We start from the raw sequence: 16151 nt of genomic DNA on the forward strand, positions 1-16151 counted from the left end.
CACCTGCACATGACACGCCTGAATTAAGAAATCGTTGAACATTTATTAAAAATTTAATTCCTTCTTTAATTTTAGTAAAAATGTGAGCACATTGTATTATTTATTTCCCATTATTAAACAAGAAACAAATAAATAAAACCTGGCCACGATTTATCCAAAACAATGAAATGACAGTAAATAGCCTACTGGACAAATTAATAAAACGTCTTTAAGTTTAAACTCACAAGTTCTTTCGAAGGTCTTAAGGTAGCAGAATTCAAAGGAGTGTCCTTGCATTTCAGCAAAGAACATATAAACAGACTTCAGTTCCTCAAAGCACTCATTGACAGTCTCTCTTCACTGAATGCCTGACACTAAGCTCATGAAGATTGTAGCACCACAGAATCCCCTCAGCTGGCCAAAATTCAGAGAGTGTCTTGTTCTCTTTGGGGAGAAAGAGATCCATGACCTGGCAAAGATGCTTGGAGTATCAAGTAGGGAAGCAGTTGAGGATTTCAGGAACCGGAAGCTGAACAATGACCAGAATGGGAAGGTCCTCAAAAAAACTGGCGACTGCCAGTAAAACATACCTGGCAAGTTCTGCTGAGTGTGAAAGAGGCTTCTCTGCCCTCAATGCCACTGCCACAGATGCAAGTAATCGCCTTCGAGCCAGCAGCCTTTCTGCTGTACTTTTCATTGACCTTAATGGCCCCCCTCTCCACACGTTTGACCCTTACCTCTATATTCAGTCCTGGCTAAGGGAGAAACATTGTCTGTCAACTGCAAACTGTAAAACGAAGAGAGACAAATCAGGTCACTGTGGGCCATTCTAAACAGTAGCCAATGAAGTGTTTCAGAAAGTGCCCTCATCATTGGTTTAGTGTACATGCTTACTTTGGCAGAAAGACAGAAAGAGTAGATAGCATGTTCATTTCCAATATTAGTTCTGAATGCAAAGTGTTAAAGGATTGTGTTTTTTTTTTTTGTACATTAACATTAATAGAAATGTGCAAAATAATAAAAAAAAAATATTAATTCATTAGTAAATGCTCAGATTCATACAAGTGGTTTGAAATGTACACAAAAATAAAATAAAAAAGAGTAAATAAAGTTAAATGTATTTTTTTTATTATTATTGTTATTTAATGGTTGTAAAAGGGTTGGGGAATGTGGGGGGTGGATAGGTAGGTCCAGGGAGACCCCCAAGAGCTTTGACACAATTCAAACACTGTTTTAACTATGTTTTATGGAAAGTAGTGAAGTAAAACTATGCTCACATATTATTGTAGCCCAGTTTGTACTGATGAAACTTTAGCCGTTAATATGTCACTGAAAAAAGATACAGAAAAACACAAATGTCAGGGCATGTAAAACTTCTCCAGGGCCCCAAAACCCCTGCAGACCCCGTAATCTGGCCGAGATGTGGTGCTTGGATTTAGTTATTATTATTATTATTAGGTTACATCGTGTTGTTGTCACGTGTTTTCATTGCTCTTAATTCCATCTTTACATGCTGCGACTCCTTTTTCTCCTCTACTCCTCACACACGAATACTGTTGATGCTGATCAAATACCATCTATAAGAGTCTATCATCTAAAGTTCTTTTCATTTATTTGTGCAGATAATAATAATTTAAAAAATCCATTCCCTCCAGTCCAGCAGGCGGCGCTAAAACACATTCGTTTGTTTTCCAAACACTATTAAACCTCAGAGGAAGAAGTTCAGTTTCACCATGATCTCTGTTGTTCTGTCGGGATACAAACAGTTAGAAATGTTGTTTCTGTAAACCGAGGAATACAGGGTTTGAATCAGCTCAGTAAACCTGTAATGTTCTGATCATCACAGTCTTGACTCAGTGTTGAAGCAAGCAGGAATATCTGGAGGAGAATCAGCTGAACTGAGATCTGCTGTGAAGATGGTGTTTGTTAAAGAGGAGAACATGAGAATAAAACACGAGGAACCAGAACCAGAACCGAGGATAATAAAACAAGAGGAACCAGAACCCTTCATAATAAAACAGGCGGAACCAGAAACCTGTAGAATAAATCAAGAGGAACCAGAACCCTTCATAATAAAACAAGAGGAACCAGAACCCTTCATAATAAATCAAGAGGAACCAAAACCCTTCAGAATAAAACAAGAAGAACCAGAACCCTTCATAATAAATCGAGAGGAACCAGAACCCTTCATAATAAAACAGGAGGAACCAGAACCCTTCATAATAAAACGAGAGGAACCAGAACCCTTCATAATAAATCGAGAGGAACCAGAACCCTTCATAATAAAACAGGAGGAACCAGAACCCTTCATAATAAAACGAGAGGAACCAGAACCCTTCATAATAAAACGAGAGGAACCAGAACCCTTCATAATAAATCGAGAGGAACCAGAACCCTTCATAATAAAACAGGAGGAACCAGAACCCTTCAGAATAAAACGAGAGGAACCAGAACCCTTCATAATAAAACGAGAGGAACCAGAACCCTTCAGAATAAAACGAGAGGAACCAGAACCCTTCATAATAAAACGAGAGGAACCAGAAGCCTTCAGAATAAATCGAGAGGAACCAGAACCCTTCAGAATAAATCGAGAGGAACCAGAACCCTTCAGAATAAATCGAGAGGAACCAGAACCCTTCATAATAAAACGAGAGGAACCAGAAGCCTTCAGAATAAATCGAGAGGAACCAGAACCCTTCAGAATAAATCGAGAGGAACCAGAACCCTTCAGAATAAATCGAGAGGAACCAGAACCCTTAATAATAAAACACGAGGAACCAGAACCCTTCATAATAAAACACGAGGAACCAGAACCCTTCATAATAAAACAGGAGGAACCAGAACCCTTCAGAATAAAACAAGAGGAACCAGAACCCTTCAGAATAAATCAAGAGGAACCAGAACCCTTCAGAATAAAACAAGAGGAACCAGAACCCTTCATAATAAAACATGAGGAACCAGAAGGTTGGTGTTTATTCTTCATTGATCTTTAATAACTGTTTGTGGTAATGTTACATTAGGCTTACAAAGCTTTAAAAATCTTGCATTTTGCACATTGTGTAATTATAATTTTGCCATGAGCTATCAAGTAGCTTCAGGTAATGTAGCTATATATGAATATCAGGGTGGATCTCTGCCATGCCATGTAGAGAGAGAAATGACATGCTGGCGTGTAAATAAGATAAATAACATAAGGCTATTTAGTTTGTTTAAGAACAGAGCAATGTTCTAGAGCAAAGGTAACTTTAAATGACTTCTGTTGTGATCTGGTGCTACAGAGAATGTGAAGCGGACGCTTTCTGTCCTGATTGTGGAAAATGTCACCACTGTTTGTCATTCATGCTGCATGGAGAATTGCAAAAGAAACTTCAGTACTCGTTCTGAGAGACACTGCAGTGTATTTTTTCACCTTTTCTCTGTAAAAACCCCAGGGGAAGCAGGTCGCAGAGATGACGAGAAGTAAAAAAGGATAGTAAATCTATTAATAATGTCACCGATTAAACCCACTGTCTGTCACTCAATAAAACAATGGTATTGCTGCAAAGTTTTCATTTTGTTTGGTTTAATAATTAACATCACCTTCGTGAGTATGACTCTCACTCGGCTTGTGAATTAGCAAACTTGAACAGAGATATTGATACGCTTAACACAAATAATGCTTCATGTGGCTTAATGCACCATGACAGCTATAAAGACAAAAATTGTAAAGGATATACTACGTGCAGATACGCACATAAGCCCAAAATGTGTTTATTTACACGTCAAGTTCACACGTCTCATATAAAGAATGCTTTATGTACAACGAGAGTGATATTAAAAGACCAAAATCTGTACACATCCTTACTAATAAAGCATAGTATCTGCAGAAAAACTGATGAACCCAAAATATGAACTTTTAAATGCATGAGCGTTTTCTTCATTACGATTTTCTAAAGGGAGGAAAACACTTAAACAAGTTAATATTCTGGCCTCATCTGCGTGTCTTTTAGCATCACTGTCTTACTACATTAAACCAGCATTTTAAAATGCTACAAAACTGTTCAACCTTCCAGGGATTCAATTATAGTTGTCATTTGTTGAAATATAAACATCCAGGCCTGGTTTCACAGATAGGGCTTAGACTAAACCAGGATTAGGCCGTAGTTCAATTAGGACATTTAAGAAATTTTTATAAACTTGCTTAGAATAAAAAAACTGGTGTGCATCTTGACACAAAACAAAAGCACTGATATATTATAAGATCAGGCAGTGCAAGTTTCTTTCAGTTGAAACGGCTCAGACTTGGGCTACATTTTAGTCTAGGGCTAGGCTTAAGCCTTGTCTGTGAAACCGGGGGACAGTGTGCTTGTGTCTGTGCGCAGCAACTCAGCTGTTACTTTATTTGGAACTATTTTCCTTGATGAAATGGCACAAAATCAGGCAGTAGTGTTATATTCAGACAACGTAAGTCACTTAATATTAACTTATTGTTTATTGAACTGTTGAATCAAATCAATATCGCATTTGCAAACTCCCTTAATAATCTTGAAAAGCTGTCACTCACTTTATCGTGATCTGTGGGCTCACAGAAAATGGTCAATAAGAGAGCGCGTGAGTGAGTTCTTTTTCATTTTAAATGAGCACGACTCAAAAGCACGTGCAAATGATACATTGCGTCATCTGTCATCGAGTTATAAGCACAGAACCTGTGGGAATGAGTAGAATAATAATTATTAATAGTCGCAAACCCACGACGAAATTCAAGTCCTGCTCTAAAACACGGTAAACACTGTAATAACTAGAGCGCATTAGCATCAGTGGTTCGTCTGCTTCATTGTGAGTTACTGTCATTACCGTTAGTTACTACAGCCTACAGTTTGCTAGCTAGCTATGACTTCGTCACGTTAATACCTGGTTGCGATAATTTACAAAACAACTGAGCTCGGTCTCCTAATTTAAATTAAGCTGCTAGAGGAAGACAGTTGAGAGAGTTGGCCGATTTCCCGCGAGTGGGCGTGGTTTCAGTGTTGCTAGAAAATACGGCTTATTTTTTCAAGATTTTGATACTGTCACGGTGCACACACAAGGGAGGAACCAGGAACACGCAGACGAGGATATAACTTTAAATAATAGTCTTTACTGATAACATCAAGGCAGGGCAAGACAAGGCAGGGCAAACCACAGACATCAAACACCGGGGAGTAACGAGTAGACCAGACCACACGAAACTGAACAGACAGGACTAATATATAGGGGATAATCATAGATAACGAGACGAACACGGCTGGACAAGAATTAACTAATGATAACATTTAACAAGGACAGGAAACAAACCAAATAAGGAAACATGAGGCGGGAACACATGACAGACACGACAGAGGACTGACATAACTCCCCCCTCCCGAAAGGCTCGTCCCGAGCCTTAACAGTTCCATCGGGGAGGGGGGGTGGGCGGAACAGACAGACAGGACCCATGGCAGGGCTGGGAGCTCTAGAGGCCATGGCGGAGCAGGGAGCTCAGGAGGCCATGGCAGGTGGTACTTGTGGCCGTGGCATCCTTCTTCGGCCCGCCCACTCCACCCAGAGCTCTACTACCCCCCCCCAAAATTTCCTTGGGGAATCCAGGGGGTATCAGGAGTCCTCCGGGGCTAGACAAACAAGACAGTACAAGACAAGACAGGAAACCCTCCAGGGTCAGACAAACACGACAGGACATCCCACAGGAACCAGAAGCCCTCCTGGGCTGGCTAGGAAGCTGAGGCTTCCTCTGGGCATGACGAGGAGTCAGGGGCCCTCACAGGGTCCCTCAGCAACCTCCTCCACTTCTGCGACAGGGGGGGCAAGCGGCTGCGACTGGCCTCCATGGCCACAACTCAAGGAGCCGCCTGCCCCAGACGAGTCTCCATGGACAAGACAAGACATGACATGGTAAGTTTAAAATGTTCCTGTGGGCACAAAGAGACATACACACGGCACTCCTGGCCGTGACGTGTGGACTTGATCCACGGGGATAGGGTCAGAGGCGGCAGGCTTGAGTCAGCGGCAATCCGGTGGGCTTGAGTCAGCGGCAATCCGGTGGGCTTGAGTCAGAGGCGGACCGGCAGGCCTGGGTGAGCCGCGGGAAGCGGCGTGATCTCCCGCGAACGGCGGGCTGGACTGAGCGGCAGGCTTGGGATAGCCGCGGGCAGCGGCTGATATCTCCCGCGAACGGCGGGCTGGAGGGCTCGCGGCCAGCGGACTCGCGGTGATCCCGCCGAACTCCCACGCGGACTTGCAGTGGGCTAAGGCGGGATGCCGAGCGGCGACTTCCATGCCGCGAGGGACAGACAAAACAGGAACAAACAAAAGACTTTTTGAAAAAGAAAAATAAAACGAAGTGAAGGGGCACCGCTTACTGTTTAGGTCTGGTCTTCTGTCACGGTGCACACACGAGGAGGACACAGGAATACGCAGACGAGGATGTAAACTCAAATATGTCTTTACTTATGACATCAAGGCAGGGCAAGACACAGACAGGAACACCGGGGAGTAACGAGTAGACCAGACCCCACGAAACTGAACAGACAGGACGGAACAGTCCGCTCTCTATATCGCGCGGTTTGTTTACTACACACAGACTGAAGCTCGCGTGACGCTTGCGGTGATTTCAGCGTCTGCCGCCTAACTAAATGAGGACATAAACACATGAACAACATCTCCAGAACTGCTGTGAGAGTCACTTAATGAGCATTTTACCGTTTGATTCGAGTAAAACTAACGTCATATCATATACACACAGAACTGTAAAGGTATTCCAGGCAACCCGTCAAAATAAAAGTTCGGTTTAACTTGGAAGACACTGCGGCAGAAATATATTAATATTGTTCAGCGGACAGTACATACTACTAGGCTACTATTAAAATTATTAAAACTTTATTTTTATTTTTTTAGTAATGATCACACAACAGTTATTCCATTTTTTTATTTTAATAGTAAACCCCTTTGTTTGCCAAAATAAATAAACTTTAATTTAATTTATCTTTAAATTACTGAAAATGAATGTTTTATGTCTTCATTTGAAAACCAGATACAGAACACAGAATTTCTGAGGAAAAATAAAACCTTTCATTAGGCTATTTTAAGAATAAATTTAAATAAACTAAGTTTTTTTATGCATTCAAATAATTAGACATACTACACCAGAATTTAATAACAATAAAACATATGGTGAAAGAAAATAAAACACCCACTTATGATAGTGGATGAAGATTTTAAATTTCTTGAAGTCTTTAACAACCTAGAAGTGATGATGTGTTTTAAAATGAACACACACTAATGTAAACGTAGCCTATCAGATGTGTAAACTGAAAACAATTTGAACTTTATTAAAATTATTTATTTATTAGCTCTCCTTCGTCTCCGCTGGTTCCATCCAGCTCCGCGCTACAAGAGCGCCCCTCTGAATCCGCGCTTTCAGAGCGCCCCCGAGAATCCAGATCTCAAATCACGGCCAGGAGTGCCGATCCCCGAGAATCCAGTTCTCATGTCACAGCCAGGAGTGCCGATCCCGATCTCCGAGAATCCAGTTCTCATGTCACGGCCAGGAGTGCCAATCCCGAATCCCGAGAATCCAGTTCTCAAGTCACGGCCAAGAGTGCTGTTCACGATCCTCCAGTGTCCGCGCTGCAAGAGCGCCCCACAGAGTCCGTGCTGCAAGAGCGCCCTCTAGTGCCCGCTCCTCCAGAGCGCCCCCAAGAGCCCTCTCCTCCTGAGCGTTCCCATGAACCTGCTCCTCCAGTATGGCCGCCAGAGGGGAACGTTCCCAAAGAAATTTTTTTTGGGGGGGGGGCATATAGTCTCAGCCTGTGTGGCCAGGTCAAGGGCCAAGGCCACAAAGGACCCCGATCCGCCATGGCCGCCCAAGGACCTCGATCCGCCATGGCCGTCCAAGGACCCCGATCCGCCATGGCCGTCCAAGCTCCCCGATCCGCCATGGCGTCCCGAGTCTCCAGTTCCGCCATGGCCTCCCGAGTCTCCTGATCCGCCCTGGAGGCTTCCCTGTCCTGTCCTGACCCTGCTCCAGCCTCCAGGACGCCCACCCCCCCTCCCCGATGTTACTGTTACGGTGCGGGACGTACCTTCCGGGAGGGGGAGATACTGTAACGTATCTGTTTCTGTTTAGTTTCCCTTTTGCCCATATTTGGTTCTTCCTGTTTTAGTTCCTGTCATTAGTTAATTATCTATCATCCCCGTCACCTGTGTTTGATTTAATTATCTTGTTTACTCGTTTGTTCCAGCCCCTTTATAAGTCCTGAGTTTTCCCTTGGTTTGTGTCTGTTCATAAGTTAACAATTGTCAAACGTGTGTTGATGCTGTCTATTAAAGACTACTCCTTTTGTTTATGCCTTGGTCGAGCGCTTTTTATACTACAACCACGGTACCGTAACATCTATGACACTTCCTATGATATTAATCTGATACCTTAGATACATAACAAAAAGGATGCATATGCCAGTGAACTTTATGTTGAAAAGCGCGATCGGCTCGTGGGCATGATCTCATTAGATATAATGATTTGGTAAATTTGGAAAACTAGATATCGCATTGGTTTCATACGGATTACTTCAAAACATAATATTTGTTTTGGATGTGACTTCATTTAAAAGTAGACATTTCTAGCTTTCTATACATATATTTCTAATTACTCTGAGGCAAGTATTCACGGAGATTCAGGTTGTTTTATTTTTAGGTGTCTCTGAAGAGAGGTGACAGAGACCTAGACAGCAGAGAACGCACCCCGTTTATTTTCTTTATTTTAGAAAAGCACATTGTTACGTTGTTATTATGACTATAGACAAATAAAAGTAGACCCTTTTAGTTTCAGACGATACCTTATTCTTATCTGTACGATCAAAACTGACAGAGTATTTTTAGTTCTTTTTGCAGTCATAAAGAATACTATAGCAGGCTTCGACCCCAGGGGGTTAACGAACAACAAATGCTTTTAATTTGCAATTACATACAAAACAAAACTAATTCATTATCTGAAACAGTAGTATAAGCTGTTTTGGGAGAAGGGGAAAAAAACACAGGCTCGTGTCAGAATAGGGTAAGAATTATATGATAAGGCGTCGGTCCTGTATTTTAGGCCTGTGCAGGCCTCTACCCAGCGCTACCAAATCTACTTCTGGTGCCACCATCTGTAGAACTTAGGGGAGCTGCTCTCACATGTTAGTCTGGAGCCCTCCGCTGTTACATCAGGGTTAACTTTTATGTTCACATTTCTCAGCTTTTTACAAGTTACTGTAAATTAACCATTTTTTATTTTATTTCAGAGTTGACTGAAGAAAAAGTGGAGAATGAAGAATCAAGTGAAGTTGAGGAGAAAAATGTCAAAACTGGAGAAAAACATTTGAGTTCCTTTCAAACCAAACAGAAAGATTTAATGAAAAGAGCCAAGAAATCTTGCATCTGCACTCAGTGTGGAAAGAGTTTCACACGCAAAACAAGTCTTGAGCATCACATGAGAGTTCATACTGGAGAGAAACCGTACACTTGTGATCAGTGCGGGAAGAGTTTCACACAATCAGCACACCTTAAGGGCCACATGAACATCCACACTAGAGAGAAACTGTACACATGTGATCAATGCGGCAAAACATTTTCGAGGGCTTCATATCTGAGAACACACCTGAAATTTCATATAAAGGAGAAGCCATATTCATGTAATTTGTGTGGTAACAGTTTTTTGTGTCTACAAAATTTGAAAGAACATCAGAAAATACATCCTGCTGTGAGAGAGTACATGTGCTTTGAGTGTGGGAGGACTTTTACTTCAGCAGAGTGTTTAAAACAGCATGAGATGATTCACACTGGAGAAAAACCTTATGAGTGTTCACACTGTGACATGAGATTCAGTAATTCATCACATCTGAAACTACATGAGAGGATTCACACTGGAGAGAAACCTTATAAGTGTTCACACTGTGACAAGAGATTCAGTGTGTCATCAAATCTGAAAAGACACGAGAGGATCCACACTGGAGAGAAACTTTATAAGTGTTCACACTGTGACATGAGATTCAGTAATTCATCATATCTGCAAATACATGAGAAGAGCCACACTGGAGCTAAACCTTATGAGTGTTCACACTGTGACAAGAGATTCAGCCTGTCATCAAATCTGAAAAGACACGAGAGGATCCACACTGGAGAGAAACTTTATAAGTGTTCACACTGTGACATGAGATTTATTCAGTCAGGAGACCTGAAAACACATGAGATGATCCACACTGGAGATAAACCTTATAAGTGTTCACACTGTGACAAGAGATTCAGTGTGTCATCAAATCTGAAAAGACACGAGAGGATCCACACTGGAGAATAAGCATATCACTGCACTGCATGTGGGAAGCATTTGTTTGTGAACAATAATTTTTTATTGTATTTAAAGGAACTCAAACACGAAAAAAATAACATACAGTGATACAAAAACTACACATCAAAAAGAAGAAACAAAATGACTCAAAAAGAAAAAAAAAAACATACACCATGTAGGATATCAGAATGAATCAGACCATTTAAGAATCGATCAGATTGGTGTTAGAACCACTAAAAGAGCAAATTCCACAGAGAGGCCCCAAGAAAACACGACCATGTCATAAATCAGATCCTTAGCGCCAGCCCGTCTGAAGCAAGCGAACCAACCAACTCTGTCAGTGAGCAGCTTGCAACATTAAAACAAAAGGAACGCTTATTAATAATTCCAACTCAAGAAGGAGATTGTCAAATTTGGGGCAAGTAATCAAGATTAATGGTCAAAGAGATGCACCGTGTGACCGTCACATGTAAATCTGTGATAGAAATCACGAGCTACAGACTTGCTTGGATTAGTTCCCCCACAAGACTGAAATTCCTTAGGAGACCTTTAACCCTCTGGGGCCTGAGGTGATTTTGGGGCCCTTGAGATGTTTTGACATGCCCTGATATTTGTGCTTATTTCAGCTACTTATACCATACTATTGACCAACATGTATTTTTTTTTGGTATTCAGCACAAACTATGCTACAATAATATGTGACCAAGGTGGATGTACATGTTTGCATTTTTTAGAAAAAAAATATTATGCGTGGTAAGTTTTGGGGAACAAAATGTAGCTGAAATAAAGCCATAAAAGCCACACTAAATCGTCCTGAATAAGACTTTTGAGTAATCAGTCTTGTAGGCTAGACATCGTGCTAAAAGTAATTTAAATACAATGAATTGTCCATCAATTTCCAACATTGTAGTCTGGAATTACATTTTGGGGAAAACTATGATTTTAGATTCATATAGTCTAGTATGTATGATTTTATAGTAGCTGTTATGATTCTGTAGCCATAGACTCACGTATGCTGTGAACTACAAAAGGATGTACTTTGTACCATTAAAAAAGGATATTTTATATCTGAGAAGCTAATTATTATTGTTTAGCACGCTATTAAATCTATTTGTGAACATTAAACATTCTTAGATGCGTAGCATTCATCATGTTGTAGTTTGGGAAAAACCCAACTAAACGCGTTCAAGTTTGTCACAATAACACGCCAACTAATGCAAAAAACAAGCATTACTTACTCATCAGATCTTCTCTTCTGGATCTTCAACTCTTGCTCTTATTTTTAGGGAAATCCAGCCTTTACTCAGTGCGTCTTCTTCTTCCAGAAACGAACAGTATCCGTGATGATCTCTTCACTGACGCTTTGTTTATGTTTGGCGTCTCCAAGCGTGCGCGGGTCACGTGGTGATCATTTACATGTGAACACGAGGGGGCGGGATCTCATTAAAAATAATGAGTTAGACTAGACAGACTGAACATCGTGTTGGTTTCATACGGATTACTTTATCACATCATGTTTGTTTTCGATATGACTTACTTCATTTGAAAGTAGACACTTCAGGCTTTCTATAGAGAGATCTCATGTCTCTGTGTTGAGTATTTGCTGAGTTACACTTCATTTTAGTGACGCGTTACTATAAACAGATCGCAGAGACGGAGAAGACAGAGAGCGCACCCTGTTTGTTTTCTTTTTCCCCCAAAACCACAAAGTTTTGTTGTAATCGTGAGTGTACACAAAAAAGAATAGACACTTAACAGTTTCGATTGATGTATAACACTTATTTGTATTATGAGTATTTTTAGTGTCTTTTGCACTGATCTTAACTAACTGGTATCGCCGGCGATACAGCCGGCCCCAGAGGGTTAACCTTTCTCTGGTCTTCACAGAATATGTATTTTGTTCTACATAGAACTACACAGAGACTTTCTTTTTCTTATGCACCTAAAATCATCTTAAAAGGACTTATGAGCAACTAATCATTTCTATGCATAACTCCATATCATGTATGTAACCCACACAATTGACTATCATTTTAATCACATATTGTGTATGTCTTTTTAATAACTATTGAATAGCTGAAGGATTCATATGCGTGTTTGGTATGTATGAGTTTGAAAAATCGTGCTTAAAACGTTTCTTTCCATTAATTCTGTCAAATGTATCATATTCTGGTTATAGAAGTCATATCCAAAAGTATAATTTGCAAGAGCGTGTAAAGTTGGGACATCACTGACCTGACAACATGTTGATTTTATGGAGGGGGAGGTGAAACAAGCTAAGATCATATCTAATTGCTCAAGACACTTATTGGGACATGTCCAAAAGCCGAGTTTAAAAACTCAGGACATCATCGAATCTGCCTCTTCTTGTTTTTGCTTTTGCCTTTTGCCATCGTGTTTCGACGCTGCTTTTTAGCGCTCTTTGAGCGTGCTCTGGCTTACATGCCAGCTGCTACCACGATGAGAAGAAAACCCACCTAGTCTCGTTACATCCTTTTATTCTTTTACTTTAGTTTCTTTTCTTTCCTTTTGAGTTTCGTGTTCAAAAGTAAATTTTGCTGTAAAGTCCAGCTCCGACTGCACCCGCTTCAAACTTCAACCAGACCACAACTTCAGCCAACGCCCAAGACTTCACTACTAACGACCACTGAACTGTTAGCCAATCATCAACCTTGGGAAACCCCTTTCTGCAAAGAAGACAACAGAAAGGAATCCCTTAACACAATGGCAACGCAAGTAACCTCCAGATTCTAACTGAGCTGGTGCATTTAATATAATGTTTTAGTCTCATTGAGAAACTCAATGCGAGGGTTAAATGAGTGATTGATGGTTGTTCAGGTCTATGCAATAGCACATATTGCTGTAAACTTGGGATTTCACATTTTCATTCTCTACACACATCCTTTCCTCACTTTCTCTCTTTCTGCAACCTGTGTGAATGTGTGTGTTCATGTGTTAGATTAGTTTATGTCTTAGGTTTATATGAATAAAATCTGATTTATATTGAAAAGAGAAGTAGCTTGTGTTTTGTGCTTACAAGTTAATGTCTTAATCTGCCGATCTTGTCACTGTGCTATTAAATAGTGTTTTCACTATATTTTGGTGAATTTTAATATCCAGTGCAGAGTTTGTTATACGGCTCGTTTAGTGAATCGCTCAGTGACTCTGCCGTGTAACAGTGAGTCTGTTCAAATTCCCTATAAAATCATAAATTATTCCCTTTGAGCTAAATTGACCTATTTCCCTTACATTACATTACAACAGAGTGCACCCCGTGGACATAAACTGCAATTAGGGAAAGGCGATACATTCACACAGAAGCACCCCAAAGGGGACAGACAAAGTCATTTCAAATGGATCATCCGATGATCTGGGCTCTTCGAGGATGATGGTCTCCCAAATCCGATCAGAAAACAAAGTTTGTAAGTTACCACTAGGTGTGTGCGATTATATATATCGTCTGCAATAATATCAATTGTTGCAATTTGACAATATCGAGTATTTTGCAAAACCCAAACAAAACACCTATGAAGTACACGCTTACAGTAGCCTACGTGGTGATGAAGCGTGTTAAACAGTGCACATGCGCATTTAGAGTGTGTTCAAATTCAATTCAAATGCATTAAGAATGATCCCAAAACTAAGCTATGTACCGTGCCGTACTATGCAGTGGAAAAGCGTCATTACGTTTTAGACACCGTATTACCAGTTTTTGCTCCATTTTGCCGCTAAAAAATAATTCCAAACAGCCACAGCACTGTTTTGCATCTCTGAGCAACATGACAGTGCTTCGTTCCTGAATGAATCCACCGTTAAATGATTCGGTTCAGTCGCAATGACTCACTTATTACCAGTGACTTTCTGCCACCTACTGGCGGTTTTAATTTCACATTTAAAGTCTATTTTCATTTTTTAAATAATTTCAAATATCATTATTCAGTGTTTTGTTTAAAATGTCAAAAACATTATGCATTTGTAACTGGTTAAAGCACTCCCATGTGCCTCTGTGCTGCATTAAATAGTGTGTAAATGTGCAAACAACTGAAGCAGAAACAGAATTATCAATGGGGAGAATTATTTTTCACAAGGGATGTACAGGCAGTTCTGTCAGGATTATCACCATTTCTGTCTTAAATGGAAATATTTAAATACCTTTAGTTTTATTGTCAGTCACAGCAAAAGAGACCACCTCGTAATATTTATTATTGCATCTTGGCTTGAACATCATCCTTCCACAAATGAGCTTTCTGATTCAAAGCAATGTCAACCTTTTTTCGTGACAGTAGTTCTAGTAGGTTTATGGGGGCCATTTAAATCTTTGACATTACAACTTATATTAATTTCAGTCATTACTATCAAACAAATAAGTGAACTGAACAAATGAGAGATTTTGCATTGCATTCTGCCGAAATTGCTTGCAGTTGGTCTATAATCTAAGATAAACTAGTGAAAATAATTAATATTCACCGAAGCAAATTTAGTACTTTAGTGCGTTTGTTATTCAGAACGAAGTCAAGCAGCATAGTAAATGAGCCTGTGCTTACGTTTTACTGTGTTACACTACACTGTATTTTAAATTTACAAATTTAACAGGTGTGCAGGATTATTTATATTATTGAATGATATGTTACATTACCATAAAATAAAGAAAAGGTAGTTTACTTTGTATTGGAGCATTAAAAGTGGAAGCATATTCAATGTGGATATGCTAATGTCAGTGTCACATTATTTGTCACAAATACAAATGTTTGAAATTTACATTTAATAATTCCTACAATAAACATAACAATTTCTACATGGACGTCCTTTATCTGTCCTTATTTAACAGGAAATACAGTAGACAACACCTGCACATGACACGCCTGAATTAAGAAATCGTTTAACATTTATTAAAAATTTAATTCCTTCTTTAATTTTAGTAAAAATGTGAGCACATTGTATTATTTATTTCCCATTATTAAACAAGAAACAAATAAATAAAACCTGGCCACGATTTATCCAAAACAATGAAATGACAGTAAATAGCCTACTGGACAAATTAATAAAACGTCTTTAAGTTTAAACTCACAAGTTCTTTCGAAGGTCTTAAGGTAGCAGAATTCAAAGGAGTGTCCTTGCATTTCAGCAAAGAACATATAAACAGACTTCAGTTCCTCAAAGCACTCATTGACAGTCTCTCTTCACTGAATGCCTGACACTAAGCTCATGAAGATTGTAGCACCACAGAATCCCCTCAGCTGGCTAAAATTCAGAGAGTGTCTTGTTCTCTTTGGGGAGAAAGAGATCCATGACCTGGCAAAGATGCTTGGAGTATCAAGTAGGGAAGCAGTTGAGGACTTCAGGAACCGGAAGCTCAACAATGACCAGAATGGGAAGGTCCTCAAAAAAACTGGCGACTGCCAGTAAAACATACCTGGCAAGTTCTGCTGAGTGTGAAAGAGGCTTCTCTGCCCTCAATGCCACTGCCACAGATGCAAGTAATCGCCTTCGAGCCAGCAGCCTTTCTGCTGTACTTTTCATTGACCTTAATGGCCCTCCTCTCCACACGTTTGACCCTTACCTCTATATTCAGTCCTGGCTAAGGGAGAAACATTGTCTGTCAACTGCAAACTGTAAAACGAAGAGAGACAAATCAGGTCACTGTGGGCCATTCTAAACAGTAGCCAATGAAGTGTTTCAGAAAGTGCCCTCATCATTGGTTTAGTGTACATGCTTACTTTGGCAGAAAGACAGAAAGAGTAGATAGCATGTTCATTTCCAATATTAGTTCTGAATGCAAAGTGTTAAAGGATTGTGTTTTTTTTTTTTGTACATTAACATTAATAGAAATGTGCAA

The 16151-nt window shown here is 40.1% G+C and overlaps 2 protein-coding genes across 2 annotated transcripts in view; both read left to right on the plus strand.

Moving 5' to 3' along the window:
- Window positions 1-16151, plus strand: part of LOC306856321 (uncharacterized protein) — a 1000538-nt gene that overhangs the window by 476957 nt on the left and 507430 nt on the right. The window lies entirely within an intron of this gene.
- Window positions 1690-13315, plus strand: LOC306847514 (uncharacterized protein). Its single transcript, XM_079381475.1, has 2 exons — window positions 1690-2943; window positions 9273-13315. The coding sequence occupies exons 1-2, from the start codon at window positions 1896-1898 to the stop codon at window positions 10322-10324; spliced, it is 2100 nt and encodes a 699-aa protein (XP_079237601.1). The 5' UTR covers window positions 1690-1895; the 3' UTR covers window positions 10325-13315.

This window comes from Barbus barbus (assembly GCF_936440315.1).
Source record: "Barbus barbus genome assembly, chromosome: 3".
In the NCBI taxonomy this organism is placed as follows: domain Eukaryota; kingdom Metazoa; phylum Chordata; class Actinopteri; order Cypriniformes; family Cyprinidae; genus Barbus; species Barbus barbus.